This window comes from Salvelinus fontinalis, chromosome 38, assembly GCF_029448725.1.
Source record: "Salvelinus fontinalis isolate EN_2023a chromosome 38, ASM2944872v1, whole genome shotgun sequence".
Classification (NCBI taxonomy): Eukaryota; Metazoa; Chordata; class Actinopteri; order Salmoniformes; family Salmonidae; genus Salvelinus; species Salvelinus fontinalis.
In genome coordinates, this window is record NC_074702.1 from 12,705,843 (window position 1) to 12,729,670 (window position 23,828).

The 23,828-nt window shown below is 42.2% G+C and overlaps 1 protein-coding gene across 1 annotated transcript; it reads right to left on the reverse strand.

Annotated features, from left to right (window-relative positions):
• Positions 1-105: 105 nt before the first annotated feature.
• On the reverse strand, positions 106-13,013 carry LOC129838023 (zinc finger and BTB domain-containing protein 16-like). The gene is made up of 5 exons (XM_055904684.1): positions 12,908-13,013; positions 6,788-7,998; positions 3,577-3,677; positions 1,150-1,323; positions 106-952 (listed from the first exon to the last, which is right to left on the reverse strand). Exons 2-5 carry the CDS (start codon positions 7,897-7,899, stop codon positions 723-725), a joined length of 1,617 nt encoding a protein of 538 aa, XP_055760659.1. The 5' UTR covers positions 7,900-7,998; positions 12,908-13,013; the 3' UTR covers positions 106-722.
• Between the last annotated feature and the right edge of the window lie 10,815 nt (positions 13,014-23,828).

The following is a 23,828-nucleotide window of genomic DNA, read 5'->3' on the forward strand; positions in this document are numbered from 1 at the left end:
GAAACAAGGACACATTTTTGCTGCCTCTAAATAGTCTTGATGTTTCCTTTCCTTGTCTCTTGGAAGTGACTGACTCCTCAGCCACTAGCGGCTCTGGGGGGGGGGTTGGGGGGGGGGGGGTTGACAACAATTGACAACAATTTTGGAACCCCTTGTGCCCCCCCTAAATGTGGAGTATGAAATAATTTTTACATAACTAATTTTTGCTCTTGTTCTTTTTTTTACATCCGTTATTAGACAGAAAATGCAAATAAATTGGTGAATGATAATGAACATGGTCTTTTGCCTGCTAATGCCTGCAATGCAGTGAAGAAAATATGACAACAATAACGTCTAATGTAACTGGCCTCTCTAACAGTACAACTGGCCCCTCTAACAGTACAACTGGCCCCAGCTTGGCCCCCCTAGTTGTAATGGTCTAGAACCGCCACTGTCTTCAGGTGCAGCCATGATAGAATGGTAATAATACTGTGCTTGATAATGATAATGCTGTTGATGCAAGACATGTTTTATGTTCTTTTCTGAGACCCAGTGTCCCTCTAGTGGTGAAAATATGCATTGACGTACTCCATGCACTTTTGGAGTACATGGATAAATTCTACGGTAACTGGTGTCTTGTTACCATGTATGTACATTACATGCTATGAGTTAGTTTCCCTGAGATGTAGTTGTTTGGCAGTAAAATTATTCTCTATTGACATTACATTTGCCTTCAAGCTAGCTCAGGTATGGCATGTGTACAGGTAGGTGCTGCTGATGGTCCAGTCTGGGGGGAAGTCCTGCAGCGGGTGGTTCTTCAGGTGTTTCTGCATGGCAGCCAGGCTGCTACAGAACTCCAGGCAGGCAGTACACTGGTAGGGTGTGGCCCCGCCGTGGGTCCGCAGGTGCTTGATCATGGCTGAGTAGTCCCTTGACCGCTGGCCACACAGACGGCACTCAAACGGCTTCTCTCCTGGGGTTGACATTGAGAGTGAGCAGGCAAGCACATACACAATGACTGACACATTAAAACACACACCCACACCCCCAACCACACACACACACACACACACACACACACACACACACACACACACACACACACACACACACACACACACACACACACACACACACACACACACACACACACACAGGGGGATATAATACCTGTGTGTACCCGGTGGTGTGTATCCAGTTGGTGTTTGAGGCTGAACCTCTTGGAGCAGCGTTTACACTGGTAGGGCTTCTCTCCTCCCTGATCTCGCCGGTGGGACGGCAGTGACCGCTCCACCTTGAAGTCACGATCACAGTACTTACACCCCAGAGAAGTCTCACCTGAGCCTGGGGAGGAGAGAGCAACAAGAGGGGGTGGGGGTAGAATTGTAATCATTCCATGTCATATAAATTCCTTTTTTCATTTAGTATTTTGTGATGAGTAACTTAATTAGTTATAGTTAACTTTACATGAACATACATTATGTGTATACAGACAGAACCGTCCATTGAACATCAGTATTAATTAACCTAGCTTAGCTCCATTTCTATACTGTATGCGTTTCTTCCCCTGACGGTCCCCCTGTGCTCCCCACTGCAGCCTGTATAAATGAGAGTATGGGTTAATTGTTTTCTCACACGTCTATATTTATCAGCACAATCATTGGTGACCATTACCCGATTAAACAATAGTGTCAGGCCAGAGTGATGACCTACTAATAGCACTAAAAGGTGATATGAGCTCAGCCACATTGCATGCAGATGGATTCTCTGTAGGACGGGTCACACTCATGACTGTAAAGGCTTACTGTTGTCATAGCAGCAACCTTCTTCACTCAACATTTTTTGTTGTCTTCATTTGTGACGATAAGTTCAAAGATTACTTTTTTTTTTAAATTACAGTGGGTATTGTATGAAATGGTATTATACAACTGTTATGTAGCATAATTGTGTTTGTCACACACCTAGATAAGGATAACTAAGACCTCCTTTTGGTCCCGTGTGGCTCAGTTGGTAGAGCATGGCACTTGCAACGCCAGGGTTGTGGATTAATTTCCCACGGGGGGACCAGGGTTCAATTCCCACGGGGGGACCAGGATGAATATGTATGAACTTTCCAATTTGTAAGTCGCTCTGGATAAAAGCGTCTGCTAAATGACTTAAATGTAAATGTCCTTTTACCAGAGATAGTTCTATAAATACACCACATTCTTTCACGAGGTTCAAATTGACAAGAAGAACCTTGGTTTCCTCTCATCGTGTACCTTTGTATTTCTCTATAATCTGACCGAGGTGTGATTCTGAAGTAGAGCTGTCATCTCTCTAGCCCTTTGGTGGCAGTTAGTGATACTGTTTTACACAGTTACTATGGGGCTCTGTAGAACACATACAGGGTGCTGAATAGGGGTGGGGTGGGGGTGGGGGGGGGGGGGGGGGGGGGGGGGAGATGGAGATTGAGATGAGAGCGAGAGAGAGAGAGAGAGAGGTGCGGGAGAGCAAGGACCAAGACCACAATAAAGCGTTCACTCCTCTCTCACTAAAATTCAGCCTGTTCTCAATTAGCTTCCTGTCCAAACCTTCCTTGGCCTCTCGCTTAGAACACACAAACCTCTGATGTCTAAGCTTGATAAGTATCCCACTTATGAGGACTAAAATGATCAAGTCTGATAAAAGTGACCAGTTGAAGTCAGTGAAACACTCATTATTCAACTAAATGTGTTACTCTTGGCTGTCCATTCAATTTGGTGGAGACAATCAGTGGAGATAATCTTAAGTCACATGAATAGCGTCTCTCAGTCGTACTGTAACGAGCGAGTGACAGTGCTAACCCCATCACACAAACACAGACTGTAAAGATGTGAGGCTGATTTGACCACCCTACATAGAGTGAAAAAAAGATGTACGCTTTTTTCCCCTTTGGCACTGTATCAAAACCACCAGCACATTGCAGAACGTACTGTTTGTTCTGCCAGCTTACCGCACTGCTGCACCGCCAGCACAAAGCCACAACTCACTCACTCTGTCTGTCTTTCTGTTTCTGTATCTCTCTCTCTCATACTCTTTCTCTCTCCCCCACTCTCTCTCTCTCTCTCTCTCTCTCTCACTCTCACTCTCTCACTCTCTTTTTCTCTCGTTCTCTCTCATTCTCCCTAAGGCACACTTCTCCTACTGTCTTTCTCTTTCTCACACTCTTTCTCTCTCACTCTCTTTCTCTTACTCTTTCTCTCTCCCCCACTCTCTCTCACTCTTTCACTCTCTTTCTCTCGTTCTTCATAAGACATGCTTCTCTCGCTCCTTTATCTCCCCTACTCTTTCTCTCTCACTCTCTTATTCTCTTTCTCTCTCGTTCTCCCTCAGGCACTCTTCTCTCTCTCTCTCATGTTTCCTATATGCTCTGTCCCTATGACGATAGAGGTTAAGGGTCACACTGTTAGAAATGTCACTGCCATGTATCCATTAGAACATTAAGAATACAGTCACGTCTTAGTTCTGTACAGCTCCCAATACAATATTCACATTTTGAGATTATGCTTTTTGCAATGTACCCCAGTTAGTGGTCTAGTGAAAAAGCACTGAGTGAATGTTGTGACATTACAGTACCTGAGGAGTTGGTGGTTGAGCCCTGCAGCCATGAGCTGCCCAGGAGGACCTTGCTGCAGTGCTGACAGTCCTGGGTTCTTCCTGGACGCTCCTGGGAGTATCTGGCCCCATAGAAGATAAAACTTTATTTCAAGGACAAGAGTCAATGTAACTGTTGTAAGGCAAACACGTGAGCATGGTGGTCACCGAACCACTATTAGATAACCCAGTTGATGTGTTGCAATGAGTGTCATGCCAAAGCAGATTGATTTGCACACCATCTTGTGACATCCTGTCCTTCTCCCCTGCCTCTCCAACCGCAGGCTATATGTACCTGTCTATTGATGTCAAATGTAAGCACCCAACTGTCGTAGGTTGGGGTTCTGAGGAAGAGGCCAGGCGTTACAATGGTACTGTATGTTAAGTGTCACATAGAAAAGGGACTTTCCACAGCATCTGACGCACTTTGTTAGCTAGACTGAAAAACCATAGGTGAATGATTTTTCAGAGATGAATGGAAGAGTGGTAACGCTCTTTATGGCCCTAAAATCCCCCAAATAAACAAAAGTGACAAATCTGCTACAAAGTCTGCTAGATGGTTTCCTACGCCACCTAAATGAAATGGCCAGAGATATCAGAAAAACCTCAGAGATCAGCAACAGGAGGGAGGAGGAAGTCAGAGAGATGTTGACGACCGATAGTTTCCACACTGAAACAGGATCACATAAACACAGTTTTAAGACTACTTACACTCATTCTGTAGTACTTTGTCGTACTCTGATCTGAGCCATATGTTATTTCTGACCTGGAGGTCAAGGTGGTATCCGAGGGAGTGCAGTATGTATCATGTTATGCATGTGTGTGTGTGTGTGTGTGTGTGTGTGTGTGTGCAATGTGCAATGTGTATTTCGGGGACCTTATACCAAATTGTAAACTGCATTTCTTTATACATTTTTTTTTGGAATGTTTGTGTAAAATGTGTTGTCCTCAGGGCTCAATGGACTCCCCTGATTAAATAAAAGTTAAATAAAAAATAGGCAGACATTGTTTAAGAACAGGACTGAAACAGCTTGTAACTGATCCGTAGTGGATCTGAATGTCTTTCATGGTTGATATTTGCAAGGGAGGGGAGAAACTAAGGGGGCTCCCCCTTTAGATACTATGCAGAAAACTGCTTTATAGAGCCTTTCAATTACACCATACTGTACATCATGTCTCTGCATTAGAAAAGAGGAAGTAGCTTCACTGTAAAACCAGAAACGAGATACAGTGTAATGCCACCATCAAGGGACAGACCACATAACATGGCTTCAGCAGCTGTTCTGTGGTTTGGACGCAGCTAATATGAATGACCATCTACATTCATAATATACAGTGGGGCAAAAAAGTATTTAGTCAGCCACCAATTGTGCAAGTTCTCCCACTTAAAAAGATGAGAGGCCTGTAATTTTCATCATAGGTACACTTCAACTATAACATACAAAATGAGAAAAAAAAATCCAGAAAATCACATTGTAGGATTTTTTATTCATTTATTTGCAAATTATGGTGGAAAATAAGGAATTTGGTCACCTACAAACAAGCAAGATTTCTGGCTCTCACAGACCTGTAACTTCTTTAAGAGGCTCCTCTGTCCTCCACTCATTACCTGTATTAATGGCACCTGTTTGAACTTGTTATCAGTATAAAAGACACCTGTCCACAACCTCAAACAGTCACACTCCAAACTCCACTATGACCAAGACCAAAGAGCTGTCAAAGGACACCAGAAACAGAATTGTAGACCTGCACCAGGCTGGGAAGACTGAATCTGCAATAGGTAAGCAGCTTGGTTTGAAGAAATCAACTGTGGGAGCAATTATTAGGAAATGGAAGACATACAAGACCACTGATAATCTCCCTCGATCTGGGACTCCACGCAAGATCTCACCCCGTGGGGTCAAAATGATCACAAGAACGGTGAGCAAAAATCCCAGAACCACACGGGGGACCTAGTGAATGACCTGCAGAGAGCTGGGACCAAAGTAACAAAGCCTACCATCAGTAACACACTACACCGCCAGGGACTCAAATCCTGCAGAGCAAGACGTGTCCCCCTGCTTAAGCCAGTACATGTCCAGGCCCGTCTGAAGTTTGCTAGAGAGCATTTGGATGATTCAGAAGAAGATTGGGAGAATGTCATATGGTCAGATGAAACCAAAATATAACTTTTTGGTAAAAACTCAACTTGTCGTGTTTGGAGGACAAAGAATGCTGAGTTGCATCCAAAGAACACCATACCTACTGTGAAGCATGGGGGTGGAAACATCATGCTTTGGGGCTGTTTTTCTGCAAAGGGACCAGGACAACTGATCCGTGTAAAGGACAGAATGAATGGGGCCATGTATCGTGAGATTGAGTGAAAACCTCCTTCCATCAGCAAGGGCATTGAAGATGAAACGTGGCTGGGTCTTTCAGCATGACAATGATCCCAAACACACTGCCCGGGCAACGAAGGAGTGGCTTCATAAGAAGCATTTCAAGGTCCTGGAATGGCCTAGCCAGTCTACAGATCTCAACCCCATAGAAAATCTTTGGAGGGAGTTGAAAGTCCGTGTTGCCCAGCAACAGCCCCAAAACATCACTGCTCTAGAGGAGATCTGCATGGGGGAATGGGCCAAAATACCAGCAACAGTGTGTGAAAACCTTGTGAAGACTTACAGAAAACGTTTGACCTCTGTCATTGCCAACAAAGGGTATATAACAAAGTATTGAGAAACTTTTGTTATTGACCAAATTCCTTATTTTCCACCATAATTTGCAAATAAATGAATTAAAAATCCTACAATGTGATTTTCTGGATTTTTTTTCTCATTTTGTCTGTCATAGTTGAAGTGATGATAAATGATGAAAATTACAGGCCTCTCTCATCTTTTTAAGTGGGAGAACTTGCAAAATTAGTGGCTGACTAAATACTTTTTTTGCCCCACTGTACATCATGTGAATATGACAGACAGGAGAGGGTTAACTGGAGACAGGGGAAACTCTGCTTATAGGAAAGAACAGGAGGCTAGAACTTTCACTCAGATCCACCCAAACAAGAATGAGTCAGATAGCTGTGTCGATATGTGTTACTTAATGTAAGCAAATTAGGGAGATTCTGAACTATATTGTAGAAATGAGAACAGGGAAAGAAGGAGAAGAATGAAGACCAAAACGTCTGTAGTATAAAACCCCTCCAGAGTGGTCTTACCTTTGCCCTTCCCCTGGTGCTCCACCTATCAACACTTTATCCATCGGGTCTCTTTTTCCCAGCAGACCTTGCTTCAGGATGTCCCCCAGCTCCCGAGACCCAGAGAGCAGAGGGTGGTGGTATGGATGCAGGATGCCCGGGTAGCCCAGGACGGCGCTGTGGACCTGGGGCGGGCGTGAGGACGTTAGCAGGGGGTACATGTGGGGAGTGGAGAGGTGGAAGGGGTATGTCACCAGGTGCTGTGAGGGGTGAAGGGAAGAGGAACTGGCTGCTAGGATGTCGTTATAGTTCAAGGCCATCTTCCTCAGGGTGTTGACTTGGTGCCACATGACCCTTGACGCTGGGGGAGGAGGGGGAGGGGGTTGGATGGTGGCAGCAGTGGTGGCGATGACACTGTCTCTGGATGGAGGCGATGTGGTGGCCACTAGTGTGGGTGTGAGTGGCTTTGGCCTTTTTCTCTGTGGTGGTGATGAACCAGAGGAGTTATCCCTAGTGTCAGGAAAAGTGGGGTCCTCAGTGAATGGGCTGCTCTGGGGCTCCAGATCAACGGAGGGAATTGTCTGGGGATCCCCCTCTTCTGGAATGGGACTTCCTTTCAGGGATTCTTTCTCATCTCTCTCCTCTGTTATCTGAACTTTTGTTTCTGTCATTTCTCCAGTTTCTTTTGTTCCTCTCACTTCTCTTATTTCTCTCAACTCTCTTCTCTCTCTCGTCAGGCACCCCAGATTTCTCTTCAGCTGGCTGCGACACTGCTCCTCCAGAGAATGCATCTCCAGGAGCTTGGCTGCCCTCAGAAGCTGGGGAAGATCATCCACAGGGACCTCCAGTGTCTCGGTGTATGCAAAGTCCAGGACCTGCTGGAAGGTGTGTGGAGAGAGGAGCTCCAGACTACAGTGGTGAGGTTGGTTGAGGCGATCGTGCTGGTTTGAGTATGCAGCCTGCAGGGTGAGCTGATGCTCCAGGGTTTTGCTAACGCAGGCCAGCACCAGCCGATGGGCCCTGAACACCTTGCTCTCCACTGAGATAACAGCATCACACAGTGTCCCCGAGCGACGTAGGACATCTGCCTGGCGCAGGAAGAGGGAGTACTGGGTGTTGTGAACTCGGATCATCTTAGAGGTATGGAGGAGGAAGGGAGGAGTGATGGAAAGAGAAGATGGGCAGGTGGATAGGAGATGGTTTGGAAACTGTTTGAGACAACGCCATTCAACCTATAGGAAAAAGGAGACAGTGAAATTATCTCAATGTGATCATTTTTTGTAATGCTTCTGAGAAATTAAAATGGCAGATAGCAAGTTGGAAAATGTATTTGTATAAATAGGTAAATTGCAGAGATTGGGTTTGTGATAAATAGATTATATCCCACGCCTCTGGTTCTTAGTGTTTTTCCATCGACGCCAGACGTTTAGGATGTTTTCAAGCTATCAGGGGTGAGAGAAGAGGGGGTTGGAAACTCAGAGGGCAGATCATATCACCTGCTGACGTAGGTTAGGTTGATAACGTGCTGTTGGTTACTAGGGTTTTGGAAATTCATAGCCCGCAAGGGACTGACACAATGCAAGAATGACTTAAAAAGTTCAACATTACACAAGCAATTGATATGTCGATCATATTACATATCAATAAATACTGAGTGGCATTTCACAGTCTGCAGCATGAAGTGAAATGAATCTCAAGAACATGTCGTATGAAATTATATCCATTCATGATATTATCTTTAAGTCCATTTCCCCTGAAGTCCTTGTGTAGCAATCTGGGGCTTAAAAGGTCTTTGTCAATTCTGTGGTTGATGAAGTACAGCATATTTCACAGATGTTTTTAGCACGTCTTATATCTGACCTCTGTAGAAAAAATAAGTGGCGGAGGCTGTATATCTGGTTGACGTGTGGAAATGTTATGTTTCATGTCAGCTTTGAAATTAATCTCTCAGGTATACACTCAGAAGCCACAAACCTCCTCAGAATATGACACTATGACTAATGCCAGTACACACAGGCTTCACAGACAGACGACAAGTTTGTTTGATGAACAACAACCTATAGTGTACTGTAATTTGGTTTTGATAGGCATCTACAGTTGTAACAGTGTGCTGTATGTGGTATAAATCAAATTGTGCTATTGGAACATGCAGTAGTGAGTCTTGATATGACAGGATTGTGTTGAAAAGAAATGGGTCACGTCAATTTACAAAAGTGGATTAACCGCAGTTCTGTACTATATTGTGCACAATCCTACTAAACAGCAGTGGTGGAAAAAGTACTCAATTGTCATACTTGAGTAAAAGTAAAGATACCTTAATAGAAAATGACTAAAGTAAAAGTGAAAGTCATCCAGTAAAATACTACTTGAGTAAAAGTCTAAAAGTATCTGGTTTTAAATGTACTTAATTACAATGGTGGAAAAAGTACTAAATTGTTATACGTAAACAGTACAACAAAATGCTTTACATCAAATTCCTTATATTAAGCAAACCAGGTGGCAAGAATTTCTTGGTTTTCTTATTTACGGACAACCAGCGGCACTCTCCAACACGCAGACATCATTTACAAACACAGTAGTTGCGTTTAGTCAGCCAGATCAGAGGCAGTAGGGATGACAACGTGTTATATTAATAGATACGTGAATTGGACCATATAGCTGTCCTGCCTGAGCATTCAAAATATAATGAGTACTTTTCGGTGTCAGAGAAAATGTATGGGAGTAAAACGTACATATTTTCTTAAGGAATGTAGTGGAGTAAAAGTAAAAGTTGTCAGAAATATAAATAGTAAAGTACAGATACTGAAAAAATCTACTTAAGTAGTACTTTAAAGTATTTTTACTTACACCACTGCAAAACAGGTTAAAACTGACTTTATTTTTGAACTCATTAAAAACCCCTTCATTAAAAAATCCAAGTGGTCAGTTATGTGTGTGGTTGTGTATCCTCTATTCTGCTCCTCCAACTGACCTGTCTCTGAGAGAACTGTCCCATGGAGCACTTTGGCACAGTAACCTCTGCTCAGTACAGTAACTCCATTTCTATCCGCCGACGGCGACAGTCGATAAGATCGAAAGTAGACATACCGGTACTGAAATGACAGCACTTTAATGTCATCGTTACTGTAATTGATGCTTAATCTCTTTCCAACACACACATAGTCAAACAAAGTGTCAGTTCCACTCTCAAAAGTATGAACTCAATATTTTAAGTAATACATTCCTTCATTTGCTTACATATTACTAAACACGCAAAATGTGATTTGTTTGCTGAATGGGACTATAGACCCCAGAGTGTGAATAATAAAACGAAATACGAAAACTAACAACTATAGTATACTGATGGCCATGGACAACTGTTATACGATGCCTCTGTAATGGCCTCTGTATTATTATAGATTATATCATATTATAAACTGGGTAGTTCGAGCCCTGAATGCTGATTGGCTGAAAGCCATGGTATATGAGACCGTATACCACAGGTATGACAAAACATTTATTTTGACTGTTCTAATTATGTTTGTAACCAGTTTATAATAGCAATAAGGCACCTCAGGGGTTTATGGTGTATGGCCAACAAAGGGAAAGGGAAAGGGGGATACCTAGTCAGTTGTACAACTGAATGCATACAACTGAAATGTGTCTTTCACATTTAACCCAACCTCTGAATCAGAGAGGTGCGGGGGGCTGCCATATACCACGGCTCCGTGTTGCGTCGTGCCTAAGAACGGCCCTTAGCTGTGGTATATTGACCATATACCACCCCCCTATATCATATTTATGCACCAGATAATGGATTCACATTGTCCACAAATGTGCAATACATTATCCTTGCCAAGACACAAACATACAAAGGCCAGTCATTCAAGGCTCAATAACGCTGGTTATTGGTGGTGGGGACACAACAGATCATAGAAATCATCATGTTCAGATTTAAATGTTGTTGCTAAACTTTCTCTACACAACATGAGGGATCCCACAATCACATTTTTGAATTTCTTATTGTTGAGAAGCAACTGCTTTAAGTTAATTTAATTCAATTAAATTGACCACCCTTCTCGAAAATGACAATGAAGTTTATGCGTAAGTGAAACTGCAGATTAGCAGTTATCGTACAATGTATTCCAACATCACTTCATCATTATTTTTATTGGTACAGGAATATTTTATAGGGTGAACATTTATAGAACGTCTTTACTGACATTCATTTAACTATTTACTGTATATTAGAGAATTGTATGAGTGCATTTTTAAAAATTCTATTCTATTATTTCCACCAGTAAGACATCAAGTCACGACATAAATTATTGATAAAGATGAGGAGAAAATACTGTATAAAATACATAATACAAATACTAAGCTATATTGTATGCTGAAAAAAGAGGAAATCCTATTATTTTCTACTAATACAATTTCGCTCACAGACAGAGATTTTGTTTAACAATACTTTTTTTTCTTAAAAAGATAGGGGTCACAATTATTGACACCTCGGTTTTCAATACTCCAGCACCCTCCCTTTGTGCACCCTCCCTTTGTGAGGATAACGGCACTGAGCCTTTTTCTGAAATGTTTTATGAGATTGGAGAACACATTGGGATGAATCTTAAACAACTCCTACATACAGAATCTTTCTAGATCATTGATATCCTTCATCTGTGCTAATGGAGTGAGTGCCCTCTTCGATTCAAACCACAGGGTTTCAATGGGGTTCAAGTCCAGAGACTGAGAGAGCCATTTCAAAATGTTGATTTTGTGGTCAATGAACCATTTCTTTGTGGAATTTGATGTGTGATTGGAGCTATTGTCTTTTGGCTAAAATGTCCTGGTACTGGGTAAATTTCATGATGCCATTGACCTTAACAAGGGCCCCGGGACCAGTAGAAGCAAAATAGACCCATAACATCAAACATCCACCTCCATATTTTACAGTAGGTATGCGGTTCTTTTCTGTTTATCACATCCTTCTTGCGTGGCCAGAGATGTCTACTTTCATGTCATCTAGCCATAGCACAGTAACTCCAAGCACACATAACATTCCACAAAGAAATGGTTAATTGACCACAAAATCAACATTTTGCAATGACCATCTCAGTCTCTGGACTTGTGGTTTGAATTGAAGAGGACCATAAGCACAGACAAAGGATATCAATGATCTGGAAAGATTCTGTATGGAGGAGTAGTCTAAGATCCCTCCCAATGTGTTCTCCAATCTCTTATAACATTTTAGAAAAACACTCAGAGCCGTTATCCTCACAAAGGGAGGGTGCCGGAGTATTGAAAACAGGGGTGCCAATAATTATGACCCCTATCTTTTTGAAAAATAAAATATTTTTTGTTAAACAAAATATATTTTTTCTGAGCAATTGTATTAGTAAAAATAATAACATTTTCAAATCTTTTCAGCATAGCTTGTATTTTTTGCTAATCTTTATCAGGGTGCCAATAATTTGAGTCACGACTGTATGTTCCTTTATTGATACTGACATGTGCAATAGAAGTAAAATGCATTATTATTATTGACATCATTGACATCTAGGACATCTAGGCATCTATTGACATATAGAAATGTTACATGTAGCACCTTAAACAATAGCTTGATCCACCATCAATGCAATCATCCATACAAACTAATCTATCCACAAAGTTGAATGAGTAGATCTTCCCTGGCTATACGCATACAGGACAGTACCATCAGAAATCAGGTACTGATGGCGATATGATTACTGAATATCACACATACAGTAGCGAGCTACAGACAGACATTAGGACTACAGTATGCAGGCTTCAATATTACCACAAGCAAATCTACATGTCCTCAATAGCCCATAAAGCTAAGGGGAAAACCTAGTGTGCACTGACATACCTTCAACATCCTCTGACAACACATGAAAAACCAGAGGGCGTCTCCTCTACTCACATGTAAAGGCAGGAGTTGCATGTGAGGAACCTTTTTAAGCTAAAAACCACAGAGACACCAGCTAGATGACAGGATCAACAGAGAGGGGATAGTGAAGAGAAAGCGTTAGAGAGAAAGAGTGAGAGAGAGAGAAAGAGAGATTTAAAAACAAATTGGCTTGGGAGACCATGCAGGGACGGAAAGTGAAGTAAAGCAGAGGTGTTCGGTGCGATGGAGAGACTCACCAGTTCACGAGTGACTCAACCCACCCACTGTGGAGAGTGTCGACCCTATACGCATTGTGGCCTGGCTGTTGAATGACAGGGTTGGCTGGGTGTCCGTTTAGGTAAGAGAAAGGATGGTTACCTCTTCTCTCTTCTCAGTCCCTCCTCTTAACCTCATCTGGCCCTGATTGGTCTGTCATGGGAGCATCCGTGAGATATGATTGGTTACTACAGTATGCAGAGTTGAACTGGCTATACTATTGATCTTGGTTGATTATCTGATTTCAAAATAATGTGTTAGGCTGAGACTGTCAGTTTGAAATGTAGCTACGCACAGGTTATGCCAGAGTAATCTCTTTAATCATATTTATGATCTTATCCTAAAAGGCACAAATATTTATTCATTTTTTCCCACCCACATCACAGTCGCAGGTTACTGAAATGTTGTAATGGGCTGAAGTACAGTGCTCAGAGAAAACCATTTGCACTTAGTTTAGCTTTGACAGGATGTTGAACGCTAGAGAGGCCGGAGATGCTGTAACAACATAGAACCCAACTACAACCTGTCTACCTGAAATAGCACATGCATTAGCCTGATGGTGCAGCATTTCATGTGCGTGTGAGATAGATAATGTGAAAACTATTATCATTAATGATATAGGCATGTAGGCTTCTACTGTGGGGTCAATGGTCTGACCTTGCACTCTTTACAATGCATGCAGCATCTTTAGTAGTACGTTATACAGTAGTGAAGCTTGGAAATTTAAGGCTCTGTTTTTCAAATATATTTATGTTGATTAAAGGACCAGATCAGTCAAAATTCAGTTTTCCTGTATTTTGTATCATATTATACAGCTGATGAAACTAACACTGTAAAAGTGTGAAGAAATTTGATCAGTGTTATTTCCTGATATTTGCTGGTTGAAAATACAATCTACACAGGACCTAACAAGCAGGTTTTGCATGGATGGAGTTTCGGCTTGGCTGGTGACATCACCAGGTGGTAAATGACTTAATAGATCAATCACAACGAGAGTTCCAAACTTCTCTGCCAATAACAGCTATTTTTCCTCTCTCTACTCAGACCACTCCCAGACAGTCTTAGCTAAATTCTTGTTTGAGAAATCTTTTATATTCTTTTTGACCATTTTAATTGAAAACTATTACAGTAAGGTACTTAATTGTTACCCAGAAAGGATTTGATATTGATTTAAAACGTCTGCATTGGCCCTATAAATTAACCTCCATTGTGTTGAGAAGACATACTGTAGTATGGAGAGTCTTGACCAATCATTTATTCTGTACTATGTCTGATGTTTTTTCAATTTTACTAAGAGAGTGGGTGCGTGGGTGGGTGAGAGGGACACTCAAACATCTGAATGGTCCAGTGGTTTCCCTTTCACCCCTACACCTTCACCCCTAATGCCTGTTTTTGCATACCAGCCCAACGGCTTTCCGAGACAGAAAGAGCAACTAAGACACACATGGGGGGGAAACCATGTCAACTTGAGTGTCAAAGCCTTATGTGGGGTTCCCTGCCTAATCCTCCTCTATAGGTCCACACAAAGATAAGCTGCATTTAGAAATGTTTTATTTTTACGGGACAACTTTTTTTCAGCAGAGAAGATAACTGATCATGTGATTTGATTGATCCGATTGATCCAAAATGTAACTTTATGAAAAGCCTTTCTGGATGTGCATGTTGCCTGTTTGAAACAGAAGTAACACAAATACCATGATGAAATGCAGTAGGCATGTTGGTGTTGGTGGCCACCTTGCATCTCCCTTAGTTAGTCATCATCAAGCACGCCTGTTGTTGGGGTTAACCACAAGGTGGTCTGTTCATCACATTATTTAGATCACAGATAATACAAGGGGTAAGGGTAGCTGTCTATAAACACACCTACACATCTTTCTCACAGGAAAGAAAAACCTTTCAGAAGAAAACTATTCACATTGTGCGAGAGAGTGAGTGAGAGAGTTAACTGAGTGAGAGAGTTAACTGAGAGAGAGAGATAATTACTTGACACATTGGAAATAATTAACACAAAAACAGAGCAAACTGGAAGAATACCTGACCACTGTGACTGACCCAAACTTAAGGAAAGCTTTAACTATGTACAGACTCAGTGAGCATGGCCTTGCTATTGAGAAAGGTCGTCATAGGCAGACCTGGCTCTCAAGAGAAGACAGGCTATGTGCACACTGTCCACAAAATGAGGTGGAAACTGAGCTGCACTTCCTAACCTCCTGACAGATTTCTGACCATATTAGAGACACATGTTTTCCTCAGATTACACAGACCCACAAAGAATTCGAAAACAAATCACATTTTGATAAACTCACATACAGTTGAAGTCGGAAGTTTACATACACCTTAGCCAAATACATTTAAACTCAGTTTTTCACAATTCCTGGCATTTAATCCCAGCAGAAATCCCCTGTCTTAGGTCAGTTAGGATCGCCACTTTATTTTAAGAATGGGAAATGTCAGAATAATAGTAGAGAGAATTATTTATTTCAGCTTTTATTTCTTTCATCACATTCCCAGTGGGTTAAAATTTTACATACACTCAATTAGTGTTTGGTAGCATTGCCTTTAAATTGTTTAACTTGGGTCAAATGTTTCAGTTAGCCTTCCACAAGCTTCCCACAATAAGTTGGGTGGATTTTGGTTCCATTTCCCCTTGACAGAGCTGGTGTAACTGAGTCAGGTTTGTGGGCCTCCTTGCTCACACATGCTTTTTCAGTTCTACCCACACATTTTCTACAGGATTGAGGTCAGAGCTTTGTGATGGCCACTCCATGGCTTAAGGACTGACTTTGTTGTCCTTAAGCCATTTTGCCAAACTTTGGAAGTATGCTTGGGTCATTGTCCATTTCGATGACCCATTTGTAACCAAGCTTTAACTTCCTGACTGATGTCTTGAGATGTTGCTTCAATATATCAACATAATTTTCCTCCCTCATGATACCATCTATTTTGTGAAGCGCACCAGTCCCTCCTAGGGCAAAGCACCCCCACAACATGATGCTTCCACCCCCGTGCTTCACGGTTGGGATGGTGTTCTTCTGCTTGCAAGCCTCCCCCTTTTTCCTCCAAGCATAATGATGGTCATAATGGCCAAACAGTTCTATTTTGTTTCATCAGACTAGAGGACATTTCTCCAAAAAGTACGATCTTTTCCCCATGTGCAGTTGCAAACCGTAGTCTGGCTTTTTTATGGCGGTTTTGGAGCAGTGGCTTCTTCCTTGCTTCTTCCTTCCTTGCTTGCCTTTCAGGTTATGTCGATATAGGACTCGTTTTGCTGTGGATATAGATACTTTTGTACCTGTTTCCGCCAGCATCTTCACAAGGTCCTTTGCTGTTGTTCTGGGATTGATTTGCACTTTTCGCACCAAAGTACGTTTATCTCTAGGAGACAGAACGCGTTTCCTTCCTGAGCGGTATGACAGCTGCGTGGTCCCATGGTGTGTATACTTGCGTACTATTGTTTGTGCAGATGAACATGGTACCTTCTGGCATTTGGAAATTGCTCCTAAGGATGAACCAGACTTGTGGAGGTCTACAATTTTTTTCTGAGGTCTTGGCTGATTTCTTTTGCTTTTCCCATGATGTCAAGAAAAGAGGCACTGAGTTTGAAGGTAGGCCTTGAAATTCATCCACAGGTACACCTCCAATTGACTCAAATTATGTTAATTGGCCTATCAGAAGCTTCTAAAGCCATGACATCATTTTCTGGAATTTTCCAAGCTGTTTAAAGGCACAGTCAACTTAGTGTATATAAACTTCTGAGCCACTGGAATTGTGATACAGTGAATTATAAGTGACGTAATCTGTCTGTAAACAATTGTTGGAAAAATGACTTGTGTCACGCACAAAGTAGATGTCCTAACCGACTTGTCAAAGCCATAGTTTGTGAACAAGAAATTTGTAGTGGTTGAAAAAGGAGTTTTAATGACTCCAACCTAAGTGTATGTAAACTTCCAACTTCAACTGTATGTATTGGGTGAAATACCACAGTGCACTCACAGCAGCAAGATGTGTGACCTGTTGCCACAAGAAAAGGGCAACCAGTGAAGAACAAACACCCTTGTAAATACAACTCATATTTATGTTTATTTATTTTCCATTTTCTTCTTTAGCTATTTGCACATCGTTACAACATTCTATATAGCTATAATATGACATTTCAAATGTCTCTATTCCTTTGGAACTTTTGTGAGTGTAATGTTTACTGTTCATTTTATATTGTTTATTTCACTTTTGTTTATTATCTATTTCACTTGCTTTGGCAATGTAAACATATGTTTCCCATGCCACTAAAGCCCTTGAATTTAGTTGAGAGACAGAGAGAGTTAGCGTTAGAGCTCCTGTGTCATTCTCTGAGACTACTTCACTGTTTGGTGTTGAAATGACTCAAACCACCGGACCGTCTGGTCTACTCTATGTGGCTGTAAGTGATTATGAGTGGTCCCTCTAACCAAACACAGAAATGTCACCCTTTCAGATACCGGGCAGAGACAGCGAGAGATGGTGTATGAGGCTGTTCTTTACTGTCTCTTATACAGTAATAGCAAGAGTATCTCTCCCCCACATCCCACCCCCTAACACCTGCTAGTCCTCCACTGCCAGTTTAACGTTCACTACACTCACCCTGCCCCGCGTCTATGCTGACTCACTGGTATGTGTCACTGGAGTGTGTGTCTAGCCTTTATAAACCAAACCAATGTAAGTAGAATGTCTGTATGGTTGCTGACATGGTCGTCCATTCAGCACATCTGCCACTTTGCTACAGATGTTTATTCCAGTTCTCCTAGTCCCAGGTGACCTGCATGACAACACCTATATTTCAGTCATCATTCAGACGAGACAAACTCAGTGTTATTTCTCCCTTCTTTGATCTGAGTCTCTTGACACACATTTGTTTCTGTTAGAAACAGTTTTATATTGTCTCTGAATGAATCAAAGAGTCCATGAATGAAAAGCAGGAGTAGCAGGTGAGATGTTAACAGAAGTGATAAGGTCACCACCACTGAATGTGATACTACGATGCTGTGTTGTTACACTACACTACAACACGGTAAATGCCTGTGTCTGAGTACTTCAGAGGAACAACTAACAAGATGACTGTGACTTACACAAAACGTATGAATGGCAAACCGTCAGTGTATGGCCGCAGACCCTGTTCAGAGTAATCTGTGTATACAGGTCTTACCGTCAGTAGAGCAGAGGCGCCTAAAAGTTGTGATGTGGTAGAGATGAAGCTGCAGTGAGAAATAAAGGGGACAGGTCTTTGAAATTCTCTCTAATTTGTGGGTGATGGTGGAGATGACAATGAGAGCCTGTACACATTGACTATCAGGTGGATCATAGCCTGGGAACTGTGTTAGAGACTGCTGAAGGTATTTGGTCTTGTGTCTAATGTATGCTAATGCAACTACTGCAATTACAGTGCATTCGGAAAGTATTCAGACTCCTTGACTTTTTCCACATTTTACATCCTTAATCTAAAATCTATTAAATCATTTTTTCCCCCTCATCAGTCTACACATAATACTCCATAATGACAGAGCAGATTTTTTGGTGCAAATTTATTACAAATATAAAACATAAATTATTTACTTAAGTATTCAGACCTTTTGCTATGAGACTCAAAATTGAACTCAGGTGCATCCTATTTCCATTGATGATCCTTGAGATGTTTTTACAACTTGATTGGAGTCCACTTGTGGTAAATTCAATTGATTGGACATGATTTGGAAAGGCACACACCTGTCTATATAAGGTCCCACAGTTGACAGTGCATGTCAGAGCAAAAACCAAGCCATGAGGTCAAAGAAATTGTCTGTAGAGCTCGGAGACAGGATTGTGTTGAGGCACAGATCTGGGGAAGGGTACCAAAACAATTCTGCAGCATTGAAGCTCCCCAAGAACAGTGGCCTCCATCATTCTTAAATGGAAGAAGTTTGGAACCACCAAAACTGTTCCTAGAGCTGGCCGCCCAGCCAAACTGGGCAATCGAGGGAGAAGTTCCTTGATCAGGGAGGTGACCAAGAACCCTATGGTGACTGACAGAGCTCCAGAGTCCCTTTGTGGAGATGGGAGAACCTTCCAGAAGGACAACCATCGCTGCAGCACTCCACCAATCAGGCCTTTATGGTAGAGTGGTCAGACAGAAGCCACTCCTCAGTTAAAGGCACATGACAGCCCGCTTGGAGTTTGTCAAAAGGACACTCAGACCATGAGAAACAAGATTATCTTGTCTGATGAAACAATGATTTAACTCTTTGGCCTGAATGCCAAGCGTCACGTCTGGAGTACACCTAGCACCATCCCTACGGTGAAGCATGGTGGTGGCAGCATCAGGCTGTGGGGATGTTTTTCAGCGGCAGGGACTGTGATACAAGTCAGGATTGAGGGAAAGATGAACGGAGAAATCCTTGATGAAAACCTGCACCAGAGAGCTCAGGACCTCAGACTGGGTCGAAGGTTCATCTTCCAACAGGACAACGACCCTAAGCACACAGCCAAGACAACACAGGAGTGGCTTCGGGACAAGTCTTTGAATGTCCTTGAGAGGCCCAGCCAGAGTCCGGACTTGAAACCGATCGAACATCTCTGGAGAGATCTGAAAATAGCTGTGCAGCAACACTCCCCATCCAACCTGAAGAGCTTGAAGTTCTGCAGAGAATAATGGGAGAAATTTCCCAAATACAGGTCTGCCAAGCTACCCAAGAAGCCTTGAAGCTGTAATCGCTGCCAATGGTGCATCATCAAAGTATTGAGTAAAGGGTCTGAATACTTATGTAAATGTAATATTTCAGTTTTATTTTAAATAAAAAATAAACCTGTTTTTGCTTTGTCATTATGGGGTATTGTGTGTAGATTGAAGAAAAAACTAACAATTTAATAGATTTTAGAATAAGGTCTGAATAGTTTCTGATTGCACTGTAATGTAATTTTGTACCTGTAGTGTTGTATTGATCATTGGGCAGGGAACGGTGGTACAGACAGATAAACCATTGTCTGTTGTTCCAATGTCATTGATTGACCCATTTGCACAGGATCATTTGTATAGGGACCATACCTTGTATAGCCCTGGTCAATAAGCTCTTGCCAATAATAGCACTGGTTCAACTAAAATAGAATGTTATTTGTCAAATGCTTCGTAAACAACAGGTGTGGACTAACCGTGAATTATGGGACCTTCCCAACAATGCAGAGAGAAAGACAATAGAGAAATAGAAGTAAAACACATAATAATAAAAGATAGACAATGAGTAACGTTAACTTGCCTATATATCAGAGGTACCAGTACCGAGTCGATGTGCAGGGATACGAGGTAATTGAGGTAGATATGTACATATAACTAGGAATCAAGTGAGAGATGGTAAACAGTAGCAGCGGTGTATGTGATGAGTCAAAGAAGTTAGTGCAAAAAGGGTCAATGCAGATAGTTAAATAATTAACCAAATAGCTACCCGGACTAAAAGCATTGGGCCAGTAACCGTAAGGTCACTGGTTTTAAATCCCAATGCCGACTAGGTGAAAAATATGCTAATGTGCCCTTGAGCAAGGCACTTAACTCCAATTGCTCCTTAAGTCTGGATAAGCACGTCTGCTTAGTGAGAATCTCAACCAAGACAGATTGGGTGTAACTAACACCACATTAGGTGTGGGTTCAGACAGGGACAATAGCATCATGCACAAAGGTTTCAATGGAACCAAGAGGTGGTGTGGTTCCTGACAAGGAGGTAGAGAACATTTCACCATGTAGCTGGCTAATGTGCATGTACCATAACCACAATTCATAACACAAGCCTGAATACAGCAAACACATTTTCCATGACACCTCTTTTTTTCAGTCTAGCTGTCTGAACCCAATAGGCCAGAGATCCCCAGCCTTTGGTCAAATCTGGTGTTCAGTGAAAATCTTTACAGTGGAACCCTAGCTTGTTTCTGTAGTCAACGTTTGAGTAAGTGTGGAATCCTTGAGATAACAGGCAGCCAGTCTGAGTTAGTAGTCCTTATGGTACAAGAGAACTGCTGATAATATCTACTTTCAGCTAAACTCGTCTGCTTACAGTCTTAAAGGGATAGTTCAAGATTTTAGCATGGTACTAGCATTCTAGGCTTCTATTTTTGCATTTATTTTTTACTTCAGTTTATTTTCTAAATACTTTCTTAACACTTAGGTTTCTTAACTGCATTGTTAGTTAAGGACTTGTAAGGGGGGGGGGTTTACTAAGCTATGTGGAATTGTTTTAATACCAAGGATCATTTTGCTATTTGATTTTGAGTTTTAAGACCCCCTTAAGTAAAAAAAAAAAAAAATGTGTCCCTTGCTGCTATTAGCCGATAGAAACGCATTGAATAAGAGATTGACTACATGGAACAACAGATAGAACAACAGATAAAGAAAATCTAAAGGAAGTTTGTTCTGAAGTGTCTGTCCTATATCTGAGTAATATATCTTCTCTGTGTATCTTCTCTGGTGATGCTCTGCCAGGCCTGTACTGCAGCCATCTTCAGTTGTTGTTTGTTTTAATGTATTTTTCCCTTAAGTTTTATCTTCAATAAATGAAATGCAGTTGAGAACTTTCCACTTTTTGGCCCTGAAAAACTCCCTAGTTGCTATGGCAGTATGTTTGGGGTCATTGTCTTGCTGTATGAAGAAGCGCCATCCAATGAGTTTGGAGGCATTTGCTTGTACTTTTGCACAGGGGTTCCCAAACGTTTTTGCCTGACCCACCATAAGGGTTGAGCGGTAAAAAAAACATACACAGACCAAGTATATTATCTTGGCTGCGGACAGAAACTTTTTCAGTTTCAAAGCTAATCTCCTGCAATTCCACACATCCTGCTATCGAGCTGAAAGAACATTTAGCAATTTTCAAGTCCATTCCCTGCAATTCTATTCATTTTACCATGGAGTTGAGATAATTGTTTTAAGTTTTTAAGCTAATGTCCTACAATTCTATGCATTTTGACATGGCTGGTGTCTAGCTTTTATTTTGTTGATTGTACATTCTGAAAGATTATAGGCTATTATTGAAAAATGTATTGGTTCATTATCTTTTCTACGTACTTTCTATTTGGGTTTTTTTCTATTTGGTTTTTTCATCCCGCGACCCACCTGGACCCCTGCCGCGACCCACAAGTGGGTCCCGACCCACAGTTTGGGAACCACTGCTTTAGCAGACAAGATGTTTCTGCACACTTCAGAATTCATTCTGCTGCTGCCGTCAGCAGTTCAAGTTTCAATCAATCAAGTTTATTTTATATAGCCCTTCGTACATCAGCTAATATCTCGAAGTGCTGTACAGAAACCCAGCCTAAAACCCCAAACAGCAAGCAATGCAGGTGTAGAAGCACGGGGGCTAGGAAAAACTCCCTAGAAAGGCCAAAACCTAGGAAGAAACCTAGAGAGGAACCAGGCTATGAGGGGTGGCCAGTCCTCTTCTGGCTGTGCCGGGTGGAGATTATAACAGAACATGGCCAAGATGTTCAAAATGTTCATAAATGACAAGCATGGTCAAATAATAATCAGGAATAAATGTCAGTTGGCTTTTCATAGCCGATAATTAAGAGTTGAAAACAGCAGGTCTGTGACAGGTAGGGGTTCCATAACCGCAGGCAGAACAGTTGAAACTGGGACAGCAGCAAGGCCAGGTGGACTGGGGACAGCAAGGAGTCATCATGCCCGGTAGTCCTGACGTATGGTCCTAGGGCTCAGTTCCTCCGAGAGAGAGAAAGAAAGAGAGAAGGAGAGAATTAGAGAGAGCCAAGATGTTCAAAATGTTCATAAATGACAAGCATGGTCAAATAATAATCAGGAATAAATGTCAGTTGGCTTTTCATAGCCGATCATTAAGAGTTGAAAACAGCAGGTCTGGGACAGGTAGGGGTTCCATAACTGCAGGCAGAACAGTTGAAACTGGAACAGCAGCAAGGCCAGGTGGACTGGGGACAGCAAGGAGTCATCATGCCCAGTAGTCCTGACGTATGGTCCTAGGGCTCAGGTCCTCCGAGAGAAAGAAAGAGAGAAGGAGAGAATTAGAGAGAGCATACTTAAATTCACACAGGACACTGGATAAGACAGGAGAAGTACTCCAGATATAACCAACTGGCCCTAGCCCCCCGACACAAACTACTGCAGCATAAATACTGGAGGCTGAGACAGGAGGGGTCAGGAGACACTGTGGCCCCATCCGATGATACCCCCGGACAGGGCCAAACAGGAAGGATATAACCCCACCCACTTTGCCAAAGCACAGCCCCCGCACCACTAGAGGGATATCTTCAGCCACCAACTTACAATCCTGAGACAAGGCCGAGTATAGCCCACAAAGATCTCCACCACAGCACAAACCAAGGGGGGGTGCCAACCCAGACAGGAAGATCACGTCAGTAACTCAACCCACTCAAGTGACGCACCCCTCCTAGGGACGGCATGAAAGAGCACCAGTAAGCCAGTGACTCAGCCCCTGTAATAGGGTTAGAGGCAGAGAATCCCAGTGGAGAGAGGAGAACCGGCCAGGCAGAGACAGCAAGGGTGGTTCGTTGCTCCAGAGCCTTTCCGTTCACCTTCACACTCCTGGGCCAGACTACACTCAATCATATGACCTACTGAAGAGATAAGTCTTCAGTAAAGACTTAACGGTTGAGACCGAGTCTGCGTCTCTCACATGGGTAGGCAGACCATTCCATAAAAATGGAGATCTATAGGAGAAAGCCCTGCCTCCAGCTGTTTGCTTAGAAATTCTAGGGACAATTAGGAGGCCTGCGTCTTGTGACCGTAGCGTATGTGTAGGTATGTACGGCAGGACCAACTCGGAAAGATAGGTAGGAACAAGCCCATGTAACGCTTTATAGGTTAACAGTAAAACCTTGAAATCAGCCCTTGCCTTAACAGGAAGCCAGTGTAGGGAAGCTAGC